Source organism: Lotus japonicus, chromosome 1, assembly GCF_012489685.1.
Source record: "Lotus japonicus ecotype B-129 chromosome 1, LjGifu_v1.2".
Taxonomy (NCBI): Eukaryota; Viridiplantae; Streptophyta; class Magnoliopsida; order Fabales; family Fabaceae; genus Lotus; species Lotus japonicus.
Genome location: NC_080041.1, coordinates 93,050,518 through 93,074,125, shown reverse-complemented (window position 1 = coordinate 93,074,125; position 23,608 = coordinate 93,050,518). Strand labels below are relative to the sequence as shown.

Genomic DNA, 23,608 nt, shown 5'->3' with positions numbered 1-23,608 from the left:
AAATAAATGATGATTAATGTTTGCATTTGGCTAGCTTTTCCAAATGAAACCCCAAACTCAAAGTATCATATCCCTCAACAAAACTTATTTAAATAAAGATTATTTACATTTAGAATGTTGCGCAACACTTGAATAGGACAAACTCAGACTGAGGCTTAACTGTTAGAAACTTATAATAAAGAAAACCTGGTTATTGCTTTGAGTATATATGATAAACAAAAGAATTGTGTCTTCAAACTACAAACTTGATAAGAATGATTTTCATATACATACAAAGGATCTTATCTTAAACTTAGTAATATACAATCTTAAAAGGCCAGTGTTACCTAAATTCTATTAACTTCTCATACCACTAGAAGCTTGTATGCAAAGTTTAATGGTACTACTCTCAGAAGATAGACAAACATCAATGCACTCCTCTAAATCAGCATCACAAGTTAGTAATACCCATTCTAAGTCATCATCCAAATATTTAACATCAAATTTGCTCATATCACTCACATTAAATCTCCTAGCAATTTCCTGCAAAAGATGTTCATAGCTCCAACTCTTTGGCATCCGAAACCGGGTTTTTTCATCTCCATATGTAACTTTTACTCTGTGAGCATCCTCCTTTGGAGTTGCTTTGTGACAGGTTTTTAATAAGTAACTTTGATACTCGGTTTTAGTGTGTTCACCAAGTGTTTCCTGGCTTAGAGATCTGGGGAAGAGTTTTGCTTTATTTTCACTGTGGCTTTTAAGCTCTGCTTCACTTCTGATCCTCTTCAACACAACATCAGCAGAGTCTTTACCAACCACAGGATCTTTGTTACAAGCAACATCACTTGTGTGAGGTTGTTGCTCTGGCATGCTGGAACAGGAATGGCTTGAAAGGGAACCCTGGCTGCATGAGGAAGAGAGTGATTTGGTTGCACCTTCTGGGCTCAACGGGCCAAGATCAGGTTGTATGCTTAATGAGTTTGGATTTTCACTTTGATTCAGAGCTGAGACCAGGCTGGCTCCTGATAAATTTGGAGAAGCTAGATCCGGGAAGTTCGAATAGAAGGAATCAATTTTAAATGATGCACCAGAGGCACCTTGAACTGAGTCAATGACAAGTTGGAGTTTCTGTAAGGAGTGACCAACCTTCTTGATCTTTCTAGAAGGCCAACGCTTTATCCCATGTTGTCGGCATACCCTTTTCAAAGTTGTAGTACAAACTGCAAAATTTAATCCAAAAGATGGTTTAATGAAAGACTTTCAAATAGTAATAGATATGCAATGAAACAACTAACATATATGGGATCAGAATGCTCTCATGTTAAACTTCACATGACCTTGCCATGTTAAAATTTTGTGTGTATCTCTCTTTATATGAATAAAACATGTGGAACTCTAAAAGTTTATGAAGAGAGATAAACACCACATTTCACATCACATTGTCAAGTGACATAAGAGAATCCTAATCCAACATATAAGATACTTGTGCAACCGTAACCAAAGCTTTTTTCTTTGTTGGCCATATAGGTAGAACTAAATAATCTTACTTGTATGAAATTAACGTAAGAAAACTGAGCTATAAGAAACATAGTATTGACATAGAAATGCAAGTCTCTCAAACTACACTGTATTTGATAGATGTGTTAGAATGAAGTCAATGGACACAACAAATCATAAGGTTTTACTTTATGTTTGATTGATTTAAAAAATAGAACAAAACAAGAGATAAGGTAAAAAAGAAAATTGTACATCTTAGTTCTGCTAAAAAGGGTGGAAGCAAGGAGAACATGACAGAATCTTTCATATTTATTCGGGTGTGCCAAAAGCTACCTTAGTGTTTGCATACAAAAACATAACATGAAGATATGCTCGTGTAGTATTAGGCTTACCACCAATATTCTTTGCAGCATCTTTTAGGCTTCCAGGAAAATATTGCCTAAGAACTTCCAGAGTGATAGTTTTATCTGCTTTGGCTCGCCTTTTCTCTCCGGTTTTACTTATTCCCACACTTGATAAGTTACCTTCAACAAAAGGAGAACACTCCCTATCACACTCAATGTTTCCTTTTAAAATAGAATCTTCTTGATGTTCCCTTAGATCAGAGAATTTTCCACCCACTGTTTCACTTGATTTTTCTTCAGGTTCCAATGAGGCAACACTTGTTATGTGTTGGGGTTCTGACCATTTCACAGTCCTAGCAAATCCACTATCTTCAAGGGCCATCACTTCAACTGATGAGCTAGTTCTCTCCAATTCCTTATCTGTTATAACCCGCAAGCTGCGGCAACACCTTTGTATAATTATGGACAATGATATAAGCATGTTTTTCTGTTCTTCACTGTCATTGCAATTCACAGGCAAGAAGAACTCTAGAACATAGTCATCTGCACTACTATAGATGCTTCGGAGGCGTATGGCAACTGCAGCGCGCAATCCGAACAATCTGGCATGATGAGACAGTGGATAGTCTGTCTTGCTTAACATAGTTATGTCGGTTGAGAAGAATGGTTGATTTATCATGAAAGCTTTCCCAGCAACACCTTGACCTTTTAACAAGTGATGCTCCATGCAAGCCTCATGAAAGAACCTAACAGAGGGATCACCAACATAGCAAGCTTGCTCCACAGGAGATATGCAGTGTAAGTAATTATCTTCAGAATGCCGGCACCCATCTTTGCCTTGTTGAAAGCACGAGACCCAAGTTTGAGCTAAAGGTAATTTGTGCATATGACATGCAGATCTCAGCACCTCTTGAATCTCGGGTAGTGCAGCTTCATACGACTTGTCACGTGCCTGCTAAAATAAAACCAGTAGTCATGAGGAAATTGAGAACTTAAGTTCACTAAAATCTTCCTCTGAGGTGATTTTCCATTTACCTTTGCATTCTGAATACTTGAATGTTTCAAGCTTGTAAGATCAACAACCTGCAAGGTAAAAATCTTCCCCCGATTATTAAACTAAAATAGATGAGTTTTGATGAGCTTCATATTTGACATATTAAACCATTCGTTGCCATAAGCATTTATACAGATAAAACAATTCAATTACAAGAGAGAAAAACATAAGATTATTGCAAAAAATATGGATTGACAAACAGAAAAAGAGGATATTTTGCAGGGGGCTGAGGGTTTTAAGGTACAAAAGTGATGTAGTAAGAAAATGCTTTGAGCCATAAGGAAGAAATGCAGTTTACTACCCCTTCAGAAACAGCAAATAGCACATTAAGTACATGTTTGGTTTAGCGTCAGGAGAAGTAAGTTTGGATATAAATGATTCTCAGAAAAATTGATCATGGTAAAAGTGAGTAGAAGTTGATGTGATTTATTTTTGGGTACATTTACTGTAAAAGTGATTTTAACAGGAAAATAATAGGAATCTATTGTGAGAATAACTAAAATCATCATGTTAACTCAAAATCTTGGTCTTTTTGCTTTGGTCCCATCATGTTTTTGTTTAGCCTGAAATGCTTCTAAGAATTTCACCTAAACATGTTCTGATGAAAAACCACGTCAAAGAAGATTAGAAGTGTTTCTGTGGATGAGCAACGCGAAACCAAGCATATATTGAAAGCATCCTAAAATTCCACTGTTTTAAAACCCAAAATTCTCTTTATTCTAAAGATGGTAACATCACAACAGAAATTTATGCAAAAAAAAGCTAGGAGAAATACCTCAAGTGCCTTGCAAACACTCTCAAGTTGAGGGACATAATTGATCTGCTGTGTAGTCATCACAACCTCAATAACACCCAAGCAAGTCCTGCTACCTTGCTCAAAGATTGGCACTGCTAATGTTCCACATATGTCAAACTCTCGAGCATGTTCGACACGCGGGTACTCATCACTCCTGAAGAACCTCACATCAGGAGTCCACTCAGGAACCTTGTCCCGGAAAACTCGACCCGGCAATCCCGGCACCAACTCCTTGGAGTCCTCCTCTGCTGAAAACTGAAACCCCTCAGAGATTTCTCGGTACCTTGCAAGGTTTTCAGACCCAGAATCAAGTGAAAATGGAAGATTGTTAGCTGATAGAATAGGCCTATCACCTCGAGGAACTGGCACCCAAATTTGTATGAGCATGTCTTTGTTCCAATTGAATTGTTTGATCCATTTCAGGGCCCTTATCAGCTTCTCCATTATGGAAGGTCCAAGTCCAGGACTACATGTAGGTGCAATCCACCACCTCTTAACCCCATCAGAAGTACCTTCTACAACTGAATGAGTTTCAGTTTCAGACTGATTATTATACCTACCATCAACAACATTAACCATGTTCTGGCTCTGGCTCACTAATTGGGTGTTGCCAAGAGGAGCTTCTTGTGATTCATGTTGATCCTCAACATGGGTTGGCTCATTGGTTTCTAAAGCAGGCCATGAGAATGAAGGGTCAAATAGAGGACTTGAAAAAGGAGGACTTTGCTGCAGCAAGAAATTTGATCCATCAGCAGAAGCTTCCAACCAGCAACCATCTAAGAGAAGATCACTCATGTATTCAAAATCCATCGAGGTTTCATTTGTTGGAGCTTCCATCATGGCTGCAGATGTTGTTGTCACAGCACCATCCCCCATAATCAGGGTTTTAAATTGCACTTGTTGTCACTGCTGCGTCGTGGAATTGCGGACAAATGCAGGTTGAAACGACCGCAATTGCAATTGCCAACCGCAATTTAGAAACCTGCCATGATGGTTGCTTCTACTTCTTTCTCAACCCTTAAACTCACACAGTTGCTTCTAGAATCTTTAAGCCCATGTTTCAGCTACCAAACAGATCTGAAAAACCTTGTCAAAAAGGGTGAGGAACCTTTCAGTCTTCAGTCTCCAAACGTTGTTGTCTGTCCAAAGTTGTCAATGATGTCAGTAAGTAATGATATTGGAGGAAGAATAAGAAACAGAGAAACAACAACATGATGATGATTATATTAGATCTTCAAAATAGGAAAAGATGTGATTTTTGCTGAACGGACTCAAATTTTCACTCCCACACAGAAATAGAATATATTCCATGAAAAAATTGGATGACTACAAAGTCTCAATCCAACAAAAAGAAAGAGAGTTGGACCAGAAAGATACCCTCATACACACTTTACAGGAAATGATAGTTCTAGTGGATGAAAGCAATTAATCTTTTTGCATGTGGAATCAAACTTGGACTGGTAAAGGTGAGGAGAAAAAGAATATGGATAGCTCCTCCTCATGTAAAAGATTCTTGAAGATACCAAGTATGGGTTTTATTATTTTTTAATTTTTTTGTTGTTTGAACTTTGAACTGTTTTATAATGTTCCAGTTCATTCATGTTCATGCTAATCCAATCCACCAAAATAATAATAATAATAATAATTCAAGCTAACCTCCAAGGAAAATAAAGGCCAGAAACTCTGAATTTGAGCAAGTAGCAAGCAATAATTAAAAGAAACATGAAAGGTTCGTGATGATAGTGATACTCATAATTAGAAAGAAGTTGAGCAAGTAGCAGTAGCAACCAAGAAGTGAAGAAGCTCTTTCTGTAGGAGGCAGGGGGACAGTGTTGTTAGTAGAAGGAGGCAGAGAATGATAATGATGATGATTCCAATCTAAGCAAAAGGGAAAAAGAAGATACTGATGAGGATTCCTACCCCACACCACAAAACTCTATGTGAGGCTTTGTAAGTCTCGTTCTCCCGGTAAAGTCAAACCACAAGCTAAGCAAACCTCACCATATACCAATATAAACCTCTATCTCTATCTATGATTCATCATCCTCTCTTATTTTATTCCATCCGGCACACTTCATTTCTTATAGTTTGTTTTCGTGTATGACATTTTATAGATGGAATCTCTTAATGCTTAATTAGTAAGATTTATGAGATATATATATGTTGGAGATGAAAAAGTTCATAGATCAATTCCTATAGGAACCGATAGAAAAAATATTATAATTGTAAATATTCAGACATGTCCGGGGCTCATAGGTTGAATTGGATGAATTTTCAACAAAAATAAAGTTGAATTAATCAAAACTGTTCGGGTTTGTTTGGATTAGATTTTACCTATAGTTCTCTTCAAACTCAAATCAAATTAATGAACTTCGGGTTGTATTAGTTCAGATGATCGGGTCTCTATTAAAATAATATGAAATATGGAAATATGAAAAAAATATTAAAAAACATCAAAATGCATCTTGTATACTCCATGACTTTGGTTTAACAATCCATATTACCAGAGATTGCTAGCAATGACAGTGGTGGAATGAATGGCAATGGGAAAGGAAGGAGGGGGAGGACGTCCATGGCGAAACTTCTAGAGGTTGGAATAGAAATAAGCTTACTTTTATAAGTTATTTATGTTAACTTATATTTATTCATAATATATTTTCAGCATATTTCAATAAAAAAATTAAACTAACTTATAAATAAATGCTTATGCAATAAGTAATAATTATCTTAAACACTTAACTAGGGTGTTTTTCTAGAAGTGAACAAACAACAAAACAAAGAAGGTTTTTTAGAAGTGAAATAAAACACAAAACAAAGAAAAAAAACAAACCCACCAAACTAAAAGTTAATAATATAGTTTTTCTATATATTTTTTGTATTAGCTTCTGCTCCTGTTCTCATTTTGATAGTAAAAAATATTATAAAACTATATTCGGTGGAATCAGAATCCTTGCAAGTGGAATTTTAAAATGTTTATGTTGCATCGTTCCACGTTTGCCACCATATACGCTTTAATTGGCAATTTGCGGATACCTGTTCCTTTTTTTTGTTTTTGTTTTATTTCGGTGGCCCACCGTTCCAGCTCAAAGGCCCAAAATGTCATAAGAGGACAAAATTATACAAAACAAAAATTAAGGTTAGTAACATTTTCCAAAACAAAAAATTACTCTAATTATATATATTTATGGTTGGTTTTGTTTTTCAAATATTTATTTTAAAAATATTTAAAAGTAGAATGATTATAAAAATATATTGAAAAGAAAGTTAGGAGAGTGCGTAAGTCTCACTTACAAACTTGTTAATGTAATTGAAAATAAATAACATTTCAAAAAAATAAATAAATAAACTCCTTTCAAAAAAATAAAATAATTAATAAGTAATAAATAAACTCTTGGCTCACGTTGGTATGGGACCCGAGGCTTTTTGTTTTTGACTTTTGTTTATAGAATCTGACCTCAACTCTCTTGACATTTTCTTAGGGTGTGTTATTGTTAATGCACGCACAACACAAGTAATGATGTGAAGTATGTTTGGAAAATTTACTGTAATGAATTTACAGGTCAACTTTTCTGGATAATTGTAAGTTGTAAAAATATGAATGCGAGAAACTGAAAGGAGTATGATTTCACGATTATTTGATATAAGGTGTGTTTACTTAATTAATTAAATACTATTTAGGTTAGCTCTTTTTGTTTCTTTATCATAAGGATGAGGTTCGATCATCATTCATGAGTGTAGTTAGTGGTTAGTCGTTCGCCGCTTAATACAAACACTTACGGTGATGAGATTAGTAATTTTTTTATAGATGGCGGAGGCTCTGGGATAACAAATAAAAAACACTGACAAACAACTTTATTTTTTTGTTTTAAAGCTCTTATTTTAAGCTCTTATATATTTTAAGTCCTCGTAAAATAGCTAAAGTGGTAGGAGTTGAGGACATATGGATTGGGTATGGAAAGGTCCAGGGTTCGATCCCTGACGGGTGCAATTTATCTTTCCAATGTATCAGAAAAAAAAGACTCTTATTTTAAGCTTTAAAAAATTATAAAATAAAAACTAGGTTAAACGGTACATTATAATTATGTAAGCTTTAATAAATTTATTAAAATAAGCTCAAAATTAATTATAAGTACATAGAAGCATTTATTAATAAATTAATTTAAACAACTTAAGAAAATAAAATAAGTTTAGATTAGTTGCATCTGCTTATCTCACTAAAAAGTAAAAACACTTGTTTATATGGCGCTCATATTTAAAATAGGCTCTTTAAAAGCCAACCATGTGTAAGTTTATGACCACTAATTAGTTGGTAGGTTGGAATATAGCTATGCTGTCTACTAAAGAGAAGAATATAGAGGCAGATTCAAGAGCCAAAGATAGCTAGTGCAAGTCCAAATTAATTAAATAATATCTAACTTTATACTTAACATGTTAAAAAATTGTTTATTTGATTAGATCATCAAAACTAATAGTATTCATATAAGTTCCTCTCTCTGTATCATTATCATATCATCATAAAAATAACAATTTCGCTTTGTCAATGACGTGAGAGAGCCTTCTAGCCTACACTGACTCAGTCATGCACTATACAAATTGAAAGAACTCAAGAATTAATAAAAGTTGTTTGATTTGTCGATTATGACGTGTGATTATAGAAAATTTCAAGATTACATAAATATCTCAATATTTTTTTTTTGCCATGAATCTCTTTTTTTATCCTTAATCCACCGTTTATTTCCTTTGTAAATCAACAAACTTACGAGACATGCATACGGTACCACAATAAACTTTTTTCGGTGGCTAATGTTGTGTTAATTCATTTAAAAAGTACATGTTTAATTGACAGAAGTTATGTTGGAGTCAAACTGACATGCGTCTATTATTAGCTTGTTAATTCGAGTTTAAGTTTATTTAAAAAGAATTATTTAATATAAAAAATATACATAGAGTATAACTTTGATTAACATAAAAGATTTGTTCAAAAAAAAAACATAAAAGATTAACATCATATTTAAAAATTTAATTCATTTTCCTATATGATATTTGTTTTATTGGAAGGAAGTAAGCCCAAAAACATAACTACACACAGACAAAATTTGGGAAAGAAGTTTTCAAACAGTCAGAAAACAAGAACCAGGAGCTAAGTCTCTCAGAACACATGAGACCCCAAGGCTAACTCATGAGCTATATTACTAGACAATTTGCCACTTGATCAGCCTTATGATGAACATGAACATAAAGAGTCTCTCAGACTTTCTGCATTAAGTATCTACTCTGAAACACTATAGAGCCACGAGGGTGAAGGTTTGAACAACCCTCATTAATCAAATTGACCGCAACGAGGGAATCGCTTCCGACGATTGACAACTTTAGACAACCAACAGTCCCAAGCACAGCTCAAATTTTATCTATGTTATTTAGATAAATGCGATAGTTGAAATTACCCTAAACAAAGTCTGAGTTAAATCACTATAATCTCATGTAAATCAATACTATTTAAGATAAGTGATAAAAGGTGACATTCATGTCTCACTTATCTTAAATATCAATGATATACTTAGAACTAGAATAATTCAACCTAAATTTTATCAAAGATAATTTAGACAACCACATTTAAAATAGCTTTACAGTGACATTCAGCTATGTCGTGTGAGCTATGTATGTCACACAAGAACAACAGTTGCATTTATTTAACTTAATAAAAATAACCTATTATTTTTTAATTTACCTGAAAATAATTAGATGTTTAGGTAAACAAAATTTGTACTTTTTTTCTTTTTGAAATCAACTTACACTTTATCTGTATTGAATTTAAATTGATGATTTTTTAATACAATTAAAGAATTTAATTTATTTTCATGATCAGGATAATAAGTTTTACATATACAAGTATAGTACCCGTTTGTCCGTGCACGGATAATTTATTACGAACTCAACTGTTAATTACAATTATTGGATATTTGATCTTTATGGAGTGATATAAGTGATATAATTTATTACGACCTCAACTGTTGTTATCTTATTTTAATTTTTTAAATATTTATATGTTATAGTATAAATTAGATGAGTTTCAAATGTTCACTGTGTTTGACACTATCTCAATGTCTTCTGTAGTGCAAACCCCGACCCATGAGAGTTTTTTATACTGTAACTTTAATGTAATTAAAAGTTAAATATGTTCCATGTCCCTGAAAAATTAGGGTGTTTTGGTTTTTATCAAAGTAGGTTATAAAGAAAGTACATCAGTAATATGAGCTGGAGGATATATGGGTTGGGTAGGGCGAGGTCCAGGGATCGATTCCTGGCGGGTGCAATTTATCTTTTCGATGTACCAAACAAATAATAATTCAATATCTATGTAAAATTCTTTATAGTATCATAAAAAGCTTAATGCTTATGGTTCGTATCACCCAGAGGGACCAGGGTTCACTCTCAGTGGCCACACTCTCAGATCAAGTTCACATCACTTGACATATATAGTTCAAACTACTATCATGTTTCTCCGTCATTAGACATGAATGGAAGATAATTATATTTGACTCAACAAAGAAAAATTAACCAAGAGTCAATTGGGTGAATTAAAATCTGATTGAGAGAATGAAGATACACTCATAATTAAAGATGACAGAAAGATTCTGGTCGTAATTTGAGATGACTGTGTGAACCAAAATAATGTGAATAAATAAGATTCTTGTAATTTGAAATGACTGTCCAAAAGTCATGCTCATAATTTAACACAATATATGTAATGTAACATACAATTGAGACAAACATAGAGTACATTTAAAATAGACTCCAACATAAAGGGCATGACAAACCCACATAAGCAAAAGGAAAATAAAATCTTGAATCTGGTAGCACTGACCATAGCCCAGATATCCCAATAATTACTTAACATGACAACAATAGCACAACAAAATTAACACCTTACACAAAGCTGTGACAAAATCAGACCAGGTCCCAGTCATTCTGGTATAAATATACAAATACTACCTATCTAACTTAACACTCCTTATTTTCAGCCTTTTTAAAGTCCTTGAGCTGCTGATTGTTTCTCCACTGTTAATACTACCAATCGATGAGAAAACAGCGGAGCGTTCATGTGGTGAAATATCATCTAGGGATGGAACATGTGGGCTCATTTCAGAAAGGTTGGCAGAACTTTCACAATTTAAATCAGACATATCACCATCCTTGGATAAAATTAAGCTGAAAAAAAGTAGGCACATTAGATAAAATTAACATATGAGAATTATACAATGTAGATATTGCAAACCTTCTATGGAGTCTGAACCTTGGCCTTGTCCTTAAATGCTCCAATGATGCTAAAATGATCACATATTTTTTTGACGCGGAAAGAATCATCAAATCGTACACCATGATCAGCTGCCTTCTCAGCCTTGAATAACAGCTCCCAACCAACTAAGGCCCCGTTTGGAAAAACAGCTTAATTAAGCACTTATGGTCATAAGCGCTTATGTCATAAGCGCTTATTCATAAGCTATTTTTGAAAATTTATTGAAATAAATTAAAAATAAGCTGTATATAAGCATAAGCTGTTTTTCATAAGCTATCCTGAGTAGCTTATGAAAATAAGCTGAAAATAGCTTATGACAGGTCATAAGCTGTTTGCATAAGCTCTCCCAAACACTGGCATAAGAGCTTATGCTGTTAGATAAGCTCAAATAAGCTCTTCCAAACTGGGCCTAAGTCCATAATCACAGGGGGGTATTCAAATGAGGACTTACCCTAAAACAGAGCAAGGGTCATTATGCAAATCATAATTTTTACCAATTTTAAAGTCTTGATGAAAGTAAATAGGAGAAGTCATCACATCCTAAAATGAAATTTGTCAATTTGTTCAATGTTAAAACAGAAAATTACTACTGTATTGAGTTCAAAAGGAGAAAAAAAGAAGAAAAAGGAGAAAACTTGAGTTAACAAACAACACATAAGGGCATGTCTTGGGGTTCTGGTAGGAAAAACAGATGAAAAAACATTGTCAAACCTTGCAAATGCATCGTTGAGGCAGTGAAGCATATCAACATACTTGCCCTCAAGAGGAAGCAAAACCCACAATAGCCAAGGACCTCCAAAAGACCTGTCACCTGAAAATTTGTATAAGATAAGAATGATCAACAATCATATTGCATGAAATCTGCCAAAAAAGTATCAACATTCTTGTTTAGCTTTGTATTGCCAAAAAGTACATTACATTATTACAATCATATTGCATGAAATCTGCAATTTCAGTAATTCCAGTTACTACTAAGATTTGTTCAAGATCAACAAACCTACTCTGTAAGTTTCACAATTAAATAATGAAAGCACATAAATGATATATTGTAACTCATAAAGAGAACGTGAACTGTGTGTATCAGGTTCCATGATTTTTACAATGCTCACTTATATCAGGATAAAATACTCTTAAATAATTAAATAATTTAAAAAGTAGGGAGTAAGCATCTTCAAATTAAACAGTTCAAACCAGTTTCGTGTTAAATTAAAAAGAGATCACTTTAAGAGTCTCATGGACAATGCCAAGGTCACAATTCATCAATTTCCTCAGCCCAAAGAGTCTCATGGATTAGATAGTGTATGTTTGAAAATAAGAAATAAATAAGGCTATGGTTACACACTTTAGCAACTAAATGTCTTCATAAATAACATACCCTGTAATACTGTTGCTTTAAAAAGTTTCAAAAGAAGGAAGCAAAGAGTAGGAGTAATAAGAGTAGTAGCTACCATGAGTTTGAATTCACCTCTACCAGCTTGAGATCTTCCGGAAGTTGCAAAATAATCAACAAAATCTGCCCAAGAGCCCTCTATTCCAATTATGCTCCTCTGCACTACAGGTCAAAAGAGGACAAATACCATAAATTTAGAACACTGATCTTGCATAAATTTTAGGTACTAAAAGCAGTTCAGCCTTACAAAATTCTGCACTAAAAGCAGTTCAACTTAGGTACCGTAGTGATACATTCCATGCTTTCCCACGCATAAAATCAGCTATGCTATACTCACAAAAATATGGAGGAAAAATCTCATTAAAAAACATCATGAACAGGATGTAGACAGAGGGAAAACTCAAATATTTTTAAATCAATTTAATATACTTTCAATAAAATATATTAGTTTAATAGTTGTTAACCTTAAGAATCTGAAAATGTATATATTAATGTTACAAATATTTGCTCAATTTTGTAGGAGAATATGATGTAGCTTTTAGTGGTCTTATTGGTGTTAGTTACATGTTTAGGAGTTAGTAGCTGCACTTCCTAGCTAAAGACCACAAACAAAATGAAATCCAAAATTTTAATAGTCAATGAATAATAGAATGGTAGAGGATTCAATGATGTCTTTTTCCTACACCACAAGCCAGATACAAAATGATGAACACAAATTTATAGAGCATAGCATAATCAAACACACTTAACATAATAATCCAGGACAAAACAGCCCTTCAAGTTAATTTACATATGATTTTTTATTTCACGTAGTGAAAAAGTATGCTAATAAGTCTTGTGAAAAAAGGTGCAAAGAGAATCAAAATCGCAGAAGAAAAATGTACGCTAAAAATGAATTCCAGAAAACAGAGTTTGTGCATTAGAAACAGCAGCTTCAAAGAACTGTCCTTGAAAGGTGAAACACATTAGCAAATAGTTGTACATAAATTAAACTAAATAGATAAACTGTGGAACATACATCATGAATAGAGGTAGTAAAATATAGAGATTGGAAACCAACGAAAGAAACAAAAGCATCTTAAAACCTGATACGCTCGAGGGTTTGAGAGGGTTTTATCATGACGGAGAAAACCTGATATTTGGCATCAGGCAGTCTTGGAAAGAAACAAACTTCTGACCTCTAGCATGGCATAGAAGAAGTAGCTTTCAAAACTTTGCTTTGGAAGAAGCAAATTTCATTCTCGCATCAATCCGAAATCACATTTCCATCTCCAAAGTTTCTTTAAATCATGATCTTCTTTTTCATTAACTTACCTTTGCAGCTATACAGAACCCCTCAAAATCTAATTTGCCAAGTACTCGAATTCCATGATCACCGAAGCCTGAGACCAATTGAGAAAAAAATTGAAACTTTTAGGTAAGAGTAATTTGTTGGATAGAAAAAACACAAAGTAGTCACAGAACCTGGAAAGCAAGGAAAAGAAGTGAAGTTCAATGACAAATCTAATCATGTTCAGCATAAAACCAAATTAGAATTTCCTACTTATCATTATTTACCCCTGATTGCAAAAGGGATTGAAGTTTAAAAACTACATAAAACACAATATTTTAGTTATTTATCATGCTTATCGGTGAGGATGAAGGCTGCCATTTTACCATGAGAGTAATTCATTATATATTGGTTCCAGCAAGCGAGATACATAGCGGCAAAATCAGTGACCTTGATGAACTTGAGGAGTGAAATGATGACATAAAACAAAAACTGACAGCCATCTTAAAAAGAACTTGTTTGTGCTCAAGCTTAGCAAATCTTAGAATCATCCTGTGAAATAAATGTACTTAATTCAAGATTAAAGAGATTTGGCATGCTTTTGTTACAATCTACTACAACTTGATATTGATAAGCACATGTACAAAACATTGAGAGAACAACAAATAACCTTAGAATCAATGAGGACAGGTTGCAAGGCATATGGTTTAGTAAGTTCACCATTAGAAACATCTCCCACTTCATAATAAACCTTGCTCTGATATTCCATGCTTCTCTCCCAAGGCATAAGCTTCAAATTGAATTATAAGGTGCAAACATTGGGGAAATCAGTGGAAATAAGGGATGGTTTAAGAGAAGGGCAAATGGGATATGGGAAAGCAGATGAATGATGGGTTCACAACATGGAGTATTTATAGCAAAATTGAACAAATTTGCTGGCAGAACTACAACTCTATCAGTTGTAGGTACTTGAGTCTATAACATGTGTCTTAAAAAATGCAATTTAAAACAAAAAATGAAGGGAATTCAAATACAGATGAATGAAGGTACGAAAGAATCAAAGGAAATTTATGGTGAATTAGACTACTTACTGATTCAGCCAGGATTTACTCCTTGGAACTGTAATGAAATCTCCAATACAGAGAGAAGGATGAGCAAGCAACAGTAGATCCATGGAGGTGTTGGACCATGAATGGAGCCACCGAATCGGCGCAGCAGTGCAATCGGAGAAGACAGAATTGATGGATTGGTGAGGAGTGGGTGGAAAGAGGAACGAAAACACAGAATCAGTGCTAAGGTTTCGGATTGATGTGAAGAAAAAGAAGGCTGTGGAAGAGAATTCACGAAATCAGAGGGTGACAACTGGTACGACGGAGTGGGTAGAGAGGGAGAGGAACACGCGAAAACAATGGGTTGATGAGAGATGGTGATGAACAGTGTCGAAGTGCAAACGACGTCGTATGTGGAACTGGCGAGGGAAAAAAAACAAAACTAAAATTGAGTCAAAGCAGGACACGTGTCAGAACGTAATTGGATGTTATTTAGCTACAGTAGTGGAAGATTAAGAAGTAGTAGATAACATACCAAATCACATTTCTCAATTTTATTTTATTTTTAATCACATTCGAAGCTGATATGATCACTATGGACGACAAAACTCTGTTTGTCAATATTTAACACAATTACACTCATAGAGATTGGAACCCAAGACCGCTAATTAAGCTAAAATAATCTCATATCAGTTTATCTCTGCCCTTGTTGATCAGTGCACAGTAATTAAACTGATTATAATTAATTATTTAGAGGTAAGAATGTGTGTACATTTGAACATATTTCATATATTCCCTGTGAGATTTCGCTTAAAATATGAGATCGTGATAAAAAATCAAAAGGTGATGAGGGCACTAACGAAGGAGATTCACCTTCCACCACAACAAATCTGATAATTAACTACTCCCTCCGTCCCTAATTATAAGCTAACATTGAGACTTTTTTTGTGTCACTAAATATAAGCTAACCTTGCAAAAGTTAATATTTCTTTCCATATTCACCCTTGCATTTATTGGTAGTGGAGCACCACCATTAGTAGTACAATGATGAAAAAGTGTTATCATAAATAGGGGTAAACATAGAAAGTTGTACATTTTTTTTGAAAACCAATGCATCAATTAAGGCTTTCTTAATAAGTGTGATTTTTACAACTTTAGCTTATAATTAGGGACGGAGGGAGTACAATATTCGGTCTCATACGGCAAACCCAAATCACTCAATATAAAAAACAAGTGTCTCTTTCTCTTTGCTGGAAATAAACATGACGTCAGAATCAAAATAGTAATGCTCAGACCAAAAGAAGGGAAACACTAATTGTTTTTAGAACATTTGCAGCAATAATATTTATATGTATGTTATGTAGGGTATGGTTTGGTTGTATACGACATCCAGGGTTCGTTTACTTGTTTCAGGGTAACTTCTCTAGTTCTTCACGTACCGTGTTATTTTTCCTCTGCTAGTTCTCTACAATCTACTGCTGATGCAACATGAGACCAAACAAACTAAAGAATGTGATACATTATTTTTGTCAATAAAGATGTACTTTTTTGGCAAATGTACTTTTTTATGAATGGACCATGCACTATGTAATTTGGAGGGCCCGGCCCGATTGAATATTCACCATTGATTAGTCTTATCTCACATTTGTGGCGTGTGATGCACCGAACATAAGGGAGATTCCATTCACATCCCCTGTGCCTGAGTAGTATTATGATAGTAAATTTTTTAGGAAATCAATGCAACAATGATAAATTTCATGACAACTTAGCGCGATGTTCTCAATAAAACAAATGTGTTAGTATTTTATTAAAAAACAGGTGGATTGTTAGTGTAACAATAATAAACTGCAAGGAGGTGACGGTAAGTTTCCCAATATAAATATTCGATGAGGTTAAAAAAGGTTAAACAATTAAATAATGTATCCTGTCAAAAAAAATTAAATAATGTAATTAAATTTTAAAATCACGTTTTATATTTTTATATGGGGTAACATGCTTGAATTGAAATATTTAGTGTGTGAATGTTCTCGCTTTTAAAAGAAAGGTTGTGAAATTTGTGTACATTTTTCAAACTAACACAAAAAGGCTGCATTTTATCACTTCATATTTAATAAAAGGTGGATTTGGAGGTTAAATTAGTTCAAGATTAGAATATCAAAATTACTTTTGCTTGGAGTAAACTCACATTGTACACTCCCTAGTCCCTTCAAATGCAAACATATTTCCTTCTCTTTCATTCCTTCATCACTCTCCCGTCCTTTTTTTATTAGAAACCCTCATAATCGACTATGTTAAAGTGAATAGTCACAGTTCCAAATAATAAAAACACTCGCTCAAGATACACTTGATGCAAATCTGGACTCTCTCAACTCAAAGGGTTTTGGTAAGCAAATGGGAAGGTAATGATGGCATGAATTTAGCCAACTAAGATTGAAAACACAATTGAAAGAACTGGATGTGCTACTTTGCTTAGCGGAAATGAAAATGAACACACGGCCAAAGTGTGTCATAAAACGTAATGGATAGAGCATGAAGAGTAGATTGAGTGACGGGGAAGGCATAAGATTCTAATTTCCCAAGATAAGAGATGCATCATTTGGGGCAGAAGATTATTATCCTCAATAGTAGAATGGTGTGGCAGCAACAAATTGATCGCTGCGTCTTATTGTTGATAAGATCAACACCCCTGGCTTTTAAACACAAACCACTTAACACTGACCAATGCAACCAACTGGTCTACAGTAAACATTTGAGACAATAGTTCCAAATTCTATAACAGCACCAGCAGATGGAAACAGTGTAAACAAATAGTTAAATACTAACACATACAAACATTTATTGAGACAGCTCAACCAGATGCATGCATGGTTTAGGGTACACTGTATAACACTGCAACAAATGCATTATTCCTTTCAAATGATCCCCCCCAAAAATAAAAATAAAGAAGATATCCTTATACTCTTGCACATTTGCAACTTTGTGATCATTCTGAAGTTGGCAACAAACCTTAAATGCTTGGCCTCAAGTTCAAATGAGATGCTATCTTTTGCCCAAGAGAACGATCAGCCTGCGTAGCAACGCCAACAAAGAACATATTAGCACACAAGAGCAGATTCATTTACACTAGATACTATAGTTCTTGTAGTGATAAAATAGCATGTCCAAATCTTACCTGAGACCAGTATGATATCCAGGTGGAGCGGATTTCATGGGTGACACGTGGGTCAGATAAAGCATCAACCCATCGGCGGACAAATCTATCTTGCCTGCAAATAAGTCAAGAAACAGAAGAGAGAACCAACGTTAGACATCCCATACATATTCATATTGATCATATCAGTAGTTCATAAAGGAACCTGTCAGGCGCAAAAGATCGGTATCTCTCTCCAGGCTGCTTGAAGTTGTTCTCCTTCTCAATTGCACACTGCATTTAGAGAAGAGACATTGACACATTACTTCCCTAATACAGGCAGCATTTCATATATTTTTCTGCTATTTACTGTTTTTTAAAATCTTATACATTTGTTTTATAACCGATTTAATGATGAATCTATCTCTTCTATCCAAAATTGATGTTAAAAATTATAACTACTTAAACTTTGTACTAAATGCTGCCTAACTTCATTAACAACTAGGAAATATTTAACTGATGTAGCGGGACAATGTCTTTGCTCCCGTATAGATCATGTCAATAAATGTATGTTTTATCTAATACTCTCATTAAATAGATTAGAAAAGAATGTTTTACTAATTGCGGGACAACGTCTTTCAACTGTACTTGCTTAATTTTTTTATCTTACTAAATAGATTAGAAAAGAATGTCAAAGAAAGATATGCTTTTAAGAAGGGGAGCCTCTGCAAAAATGGTTGGAGTTTACTATGATGGCAGAAGTTTTAAAACACCAATTACCCATCATCAATAAATATATGTTTTATCTAATGCTCTCATTGAATCTTCAAGAAAATTTGTTTAGAATTCTAAAATGCAGAGGTTTCTGAGACAAATAACCATTGAAATGAAGTAATGCAATCTAAATTGAAGCTGAGGGCTGGAAGATTTAGTCACACTATATTAAGCATTTTCATATTAAGCTATTCAACAGAACTAACCCGTTCGCGGCTTCCAGTGCAGATTGCAGGAGGAATGGGGTACCTTTCTGCATGTCGAACAGGATCATACCTCGAAGGGAAGTAATTGACCTATAAATAGGCAGCACTCAGTCAAAAGGAAAAAAATATTTCCAAGTTCCAACTAAAGTACATTGCTAAATAGAAAGTTCCAACTAGAGTATAGCATGCAATTCCATACTCAGGATTAAGACCAAGTCAGCATGTGTATAAATAATTCAACAGCACTAGGTAGTTATCATGACAACCAGCTTATTATACAAAACATCAACATGAAAATAAAAGAATGAAAACTTTGATTTACCTCTTCATCCCTGTGCATGAAATTCATGAAACCCTCATGGTGATTGTTGTGGTGAGCACACTTGGGAGCATTGGCAGGAAGTTGCAGATAATTTGGTCCAAGTCTGTGCCTCTGTGAATCAGCATAAGAGAAAATCCTGGTTTGAAGCATCTTATCATCTGAGTAAGATATACCAGGTACCACAATGGCAGGGCAAAATGCAAGTTGTTCATTCTCAGCAAAGAAATTATCTATGTTCTTATTCAAGACCATGCGACCAACGGGCTGCAGGGGTATAATGTCCTCAGGCCAAGTCTTAGTTACATCAAGTGGGTCAAAATCAAATCTGTCTTCATGATCAGGATCTATGGTTTGAATGAACAGTTTCCACTCAGGATAGTTACCAGCAGCAATTGACTCATAAAGGTCTTGAGTGGCATGGCTGTGGTTGGATCCTCCCACCTTAATGGCCTCTTCCTCCAATAGACACTTAACACCACATGTGGGCTTCCAGTGAAATTTCACGTACACTACTTTCCCAGCCTTGTTGATCAGGGTATATGTATTAACTCCAAAACCATCCATGTGCCTATAATCTTGTGGAACACCCACATCATCAAATAGAAAGGTGAACATATGAAGGCTTTCTGGAAAGTGGGAGAAGAAGTCAAGGATTCTCCAATTCTCCTGGATGTGAGACTTGGGATTGGGCTTCAGAGCATGGACCATATCTGGAAATTTCATGCCATCACGTACGAAGAAGACAGGGAAGTTGTTTCCCACAAGGTCAAAGTTACCCTGTGTTCACAATGTAAAAACGGGAATCATGTACAGCACTAGACTGCAACCACTACCATAATCACCTCTTTTTTTTTAAATAAATTATTAACATTTCAGCAACTTAATGAGCATCCTCAGTTACAGTGGGAACCACTTTAGAAGAGATAAAAGACAACTTTAAACTAATACAGTAAGTCAGTAACTGTATTCAGTCACAGGAAGATAATTTTAAATTATGCTATATGCCTCACAAATCTTCATCTCTCTGGTGCAAAACTTCAGATAAAAACGTCAAAGGTCCTCAAGGTTTCAGGGATACCGTGCTCATGAATGGAAGTCAAGAAACAGTGACAGAGGTCTGAATTGTTAAATTTGTTATATGAGCTAGTATAATTCATATAACATTTATAAAATCCAGATTAACAAGATGTCAAATTAAAACATATAGTTGATTTTGTTCAGACCAACTTAAGTAATCAATATTATTGGTTATGTGTATGAGCTTACTATGATGAGAGATTAGTCCATATAGTCCATAATATTATATTTACACAGAGAAACTGTTGTGGAATGAGGTAGCTTCTCTCCCTCACTAGAATGTGCTAGACTCAACCAAATAGTGGATGTATCTTCTTCATCCTTCCCAGGTAATCCTATAAGGCTATAACTCAATATCTAGACAAAATTGTTTGCTGTACATGCTATATTTGGAGTTAAATTGTAATAGGAATTAGGAATTTTAGACTTGTATGGTTTGTGTTGAAACTAGAAAAATAAAAGCCAGCATTTCAGCAACTAAAACAGAATAAAACAGAAATTGTACTCAGTCACCAGAAGCTAATGCTATGTAGTTATAAATGTCTACCTCTCTGGTGTAAAACTTCACAGCAAAACCACGAGGATCCCTCAAGGTTTCAGGGCTACCACGCTCATGAATGACAGTCGAGAAACGGAGAATGATAGGTGTCTGAACTCCAGGGGCTCGAAGGAAATCTGCACATGTCAGGTGAGAAACATCATGTGTGACTTCAAAGAAACCCTTTGCACTAGCTCCCCTAGCATGGACAACACGTTCTGGGATCCTTTCCCTATCAAAGTTTGCAAGCTTTTCCACAAGATGATAATCCTCAAGGAGAATAGGACCTGCCAAAAGGAGGTAAAATAATATAAAACTTCTGATTAAATAGTATTCACCCACTCACTCTGAACTTTACAAGAGACAGACAGAAAAGCCCCTCCCCTCCAGCACCAAAAAAATCCAAGGTAACAACAAAAGGAAACCAAATTGACCAAGATACTCCTCTCTCACACAAGCTCAGAAAAGGGTTTTTATTTTCTGCTTATCACCAGTTTGTTAATCGCGGATCGTGGAAAAACAAAAATCTGTTATGTCTAGCCCTTAGAGCAGAAAATAGCATCAAACAACAGTTACCGCAGACGGTAGCAATGAGCCCTTAGAACGCTAAGGGCGCTATGCTATACCGCGGTATCCGCACAACACTGCTTATCATAGATAAATGGAAGAAAAGACCAAAGTATGCATGAACATATATATTTTTCTCTAATATGAGTGAAGCAACAAAATATAAATGTGCCGCTTGGTTTTACAATCTGAACATTCAGCAGGTTATAATAATTAACAACAGTGATAGCTGATTAACAAAATGATATCCCTCCAAATTCATATCAAATTACGTTAAATAGCAAGCTCATCCCAATAGAAAGTAGAACAACATCATCACAGTTCAAATCCTTCCCTACACAACCAAGACCCTGGAATTAGAGAAAGATGGTTAAGATGATATATACCTCTAACTCCAACAGTCATAGAGTTGTTGTTGTTCCATACAGGAGCACCGGAATTGGTTGTCCAGAAGGGAGAGTTGAAGGCGCTAGATGGCCGGTGCTGCATCATCATCACACACAAAATAAAAAACAAAACTAGTCAGCAAACACGGTTTCGTTATAGATCCACACCGCAATTGCAACTCCATCAAGCTCAGATTTCAAATCACCGTGATTCATCAGATTCAAATTCAAAATTCAAACACACACAATTTCAACGATAACAAAAAAAATCTATAAAAAAAAACAGATAGAGTTGAACGGAATCGATGAAATGCAAAATCAGATACAGAGAGCGATGAGAGAAGAGCGATGGGAGCTTACCTTGTAGGGATCCATGGTGATGGTGATGGTGAAGGTGAAGACTGAGAGAGATGGAAATTGAAGAGAAGAGAAAGGGGAATTGAATAAACACGAGGCGAGACCTGAGTATTACCGCCTTATCATTTATAGAGAATCTCACTCCACTCCCTCCGTTCTCTCTCTTCCTATTTTTTTAATGCTTATCCTTTTTTCGTATATATTTTTTTATTACTAATTAAAGGGTAGTATAAAGTTAGTATTTAATTTTATTTATGGTGGGCATAAAATGGATAGATAAGAAGAGAAGTGAATGGATTAAGTTGAGAAAAACAATCGTTATAATATATGAGAACGTCATGCATTCATGGTTCCTTATCTTGTTTTTGGAGTTTTCTTCACTACGTGGCCAGAGTCAATTGGTTGTTGTTGGTACAGCATGACCATGTCACGCAAACTAAAGTCCTAGAAACGTGTGCCCTCCCTCCCTCCCTATTTGGTACTACATGCCCTTTCAGATGAGGATCAGCTACTCAGTGTGCACCTTCACGATTGATAGTCGAATCTTTCTGTTCACATTGGGAAGAAAATAACTCATTTTGGTAATCACAAATATTCATGATCAGTTTGCGGTAACCCCAGCAGACACCTGTGCGTTTTTCATGAATTTGAATGGCGATATTGTAAAAGACAAATTCTGATGGTAGTATTAGTGGATGCGATAGAGCCATACATATCATTTGCTATCCCACCATAAGCTGATCTCCTATCTATGTAAAAATAATCTTTGAACATACTGTGAACAAAAAAGAAATCAAAGGCAACATAATGTGGACTGATGGGAGCTTAACTGGAGTTCGATCGAGATATCTAATTTGCTGAATGATTTTCCATTTTCCCGGCTGGTTTAGAAAATAGGGTGATAATGATGATGACAAAAGAAATGATAATTTGTGGATCTAGTAGCATTTTGGAGATTTTATGTCCATAGAAAAATACTCTTACTTGCATCTAAACCTGTATACGATATGATGATTATTCATGTACATACGTTGAAGCTATTAAAAACGCTTCATTTTTTTTTATAGGGTTAATCATATTTTTCATCCACCATCTATTCCAATTATGTGATTTAAAACTCATGTTCAAAATGAGCAATTTTACTTCCAAAATTTGTTACCTATGAAAATTGAGTCCTTCTATTAGTGAGGCATCTAAATTTCAACCGAATTCATGTGTTCGTTTTTAACTTGGATATCTATGTGAATCCATATGTTTGATTGTATTTTTTGTCCATCATCATTGTAATTGTGTGATTTGAAACTGATACAAGTTTTAAAATGAGCGATTTTACTTCACAAATTTTCTACTTATGAAAATTGAGTTCTTCAATGACACACTCAATAAAAAACTTACAAGTGAAAAAATCTAATAAAAAAAATTATAGGATTGTGAAAATAACAATGAAATTAGATGTAATTGTTAAGCTATTTGGGCTTTTTACAACTGTTTCATTGGGCTTGCCTAAATTTAACAAAGCATATTTAGGTTGTCAATTTCTTTTGGGGTGAGATGGGTATCTCACTTGGTGAGTTA

General features: G+C 34.7%; 2 protein-coding genes across 7 annotated transcripts; both read right to left on the bottom strand.

Moving 5' to 3' along the window:
• Nucleotides 1–224: 224 nt before the first annotated feature.
• On the bottom strand, nucleotides 225–5,748 carry LOC130727893 (protein NLP4-like). Of its 6 annotated transcripts, XM_057579172.1 has the most exons (6): nucleotides 5,591–5,746; nucleotides 5,327–5,479; nucleotides 3,650–4,809; nucleotides 2,856–2,903; nucleotides 1,869–2,775; nucleotides 225–1,199 (listed from the first exon to the last, which is right to left on the bottom strand). In XM_057579172.1, the coding sequence occupies exons 3-6, from the start codon at nucleotides 4,544–4,546 to the stop codon at nucleotides 337–339; spliced, it is 2,715 nt and encodes a 904-aa protein (XP_057435155.1). In that variant the 5' UTR covers nucleotides 4,547–4,809; nucleotides 5,327–5,479; nucleotides 5,591–5,746; the 3' UTR covers nucleotides 225–336. The 6 variants fall into 6 exon arrangements, with proteins under 6 accessions (XP_057435155.1, XP_057435153.1, XP_057435154.1 ...); XM_057579170.1 differs by having other exon boundaries at nucleotides 5,327–5,748; XM_057579171.1 differs by having other exon boundaries at nucleotides 5,459–5,748.
• Nucleotides 5,749–17,424: 11,676 nt separating this feature from the next.
• Nucleotides 17,425–22,197, bottom strand: LOC130727892 (catalase-4). Its single transcript, XM_057579169.1, has 8 exons — nucleotides 22,037–22,197; nucleotides 21,677–21,773; nucleotides 20,733–21,010; nucleotides 19,109–19,885; nucleotides 18,787–18,876; nucleotides 18,033–18,100; nucleotides 17,849–17,942; nucleotides 17,425–17,743 (listed from the first exon to the last, which is right to left on the bottom strand). Exons 1-8 carry the CDS (start codon nucleotides 22,049–22,051, stop codon nucleotides 17,684–17,686), a joined length of 1,479 nt encoding a protein of 492 aa, XP_057435152.1. The 5' UTR covers nucleotides 22,052–22,197; the 3' UTR covers nucleotides 17,425–17,683.
• Nucleotides 22,198–23,608: the final 1,411 nt, after the last annotated feature.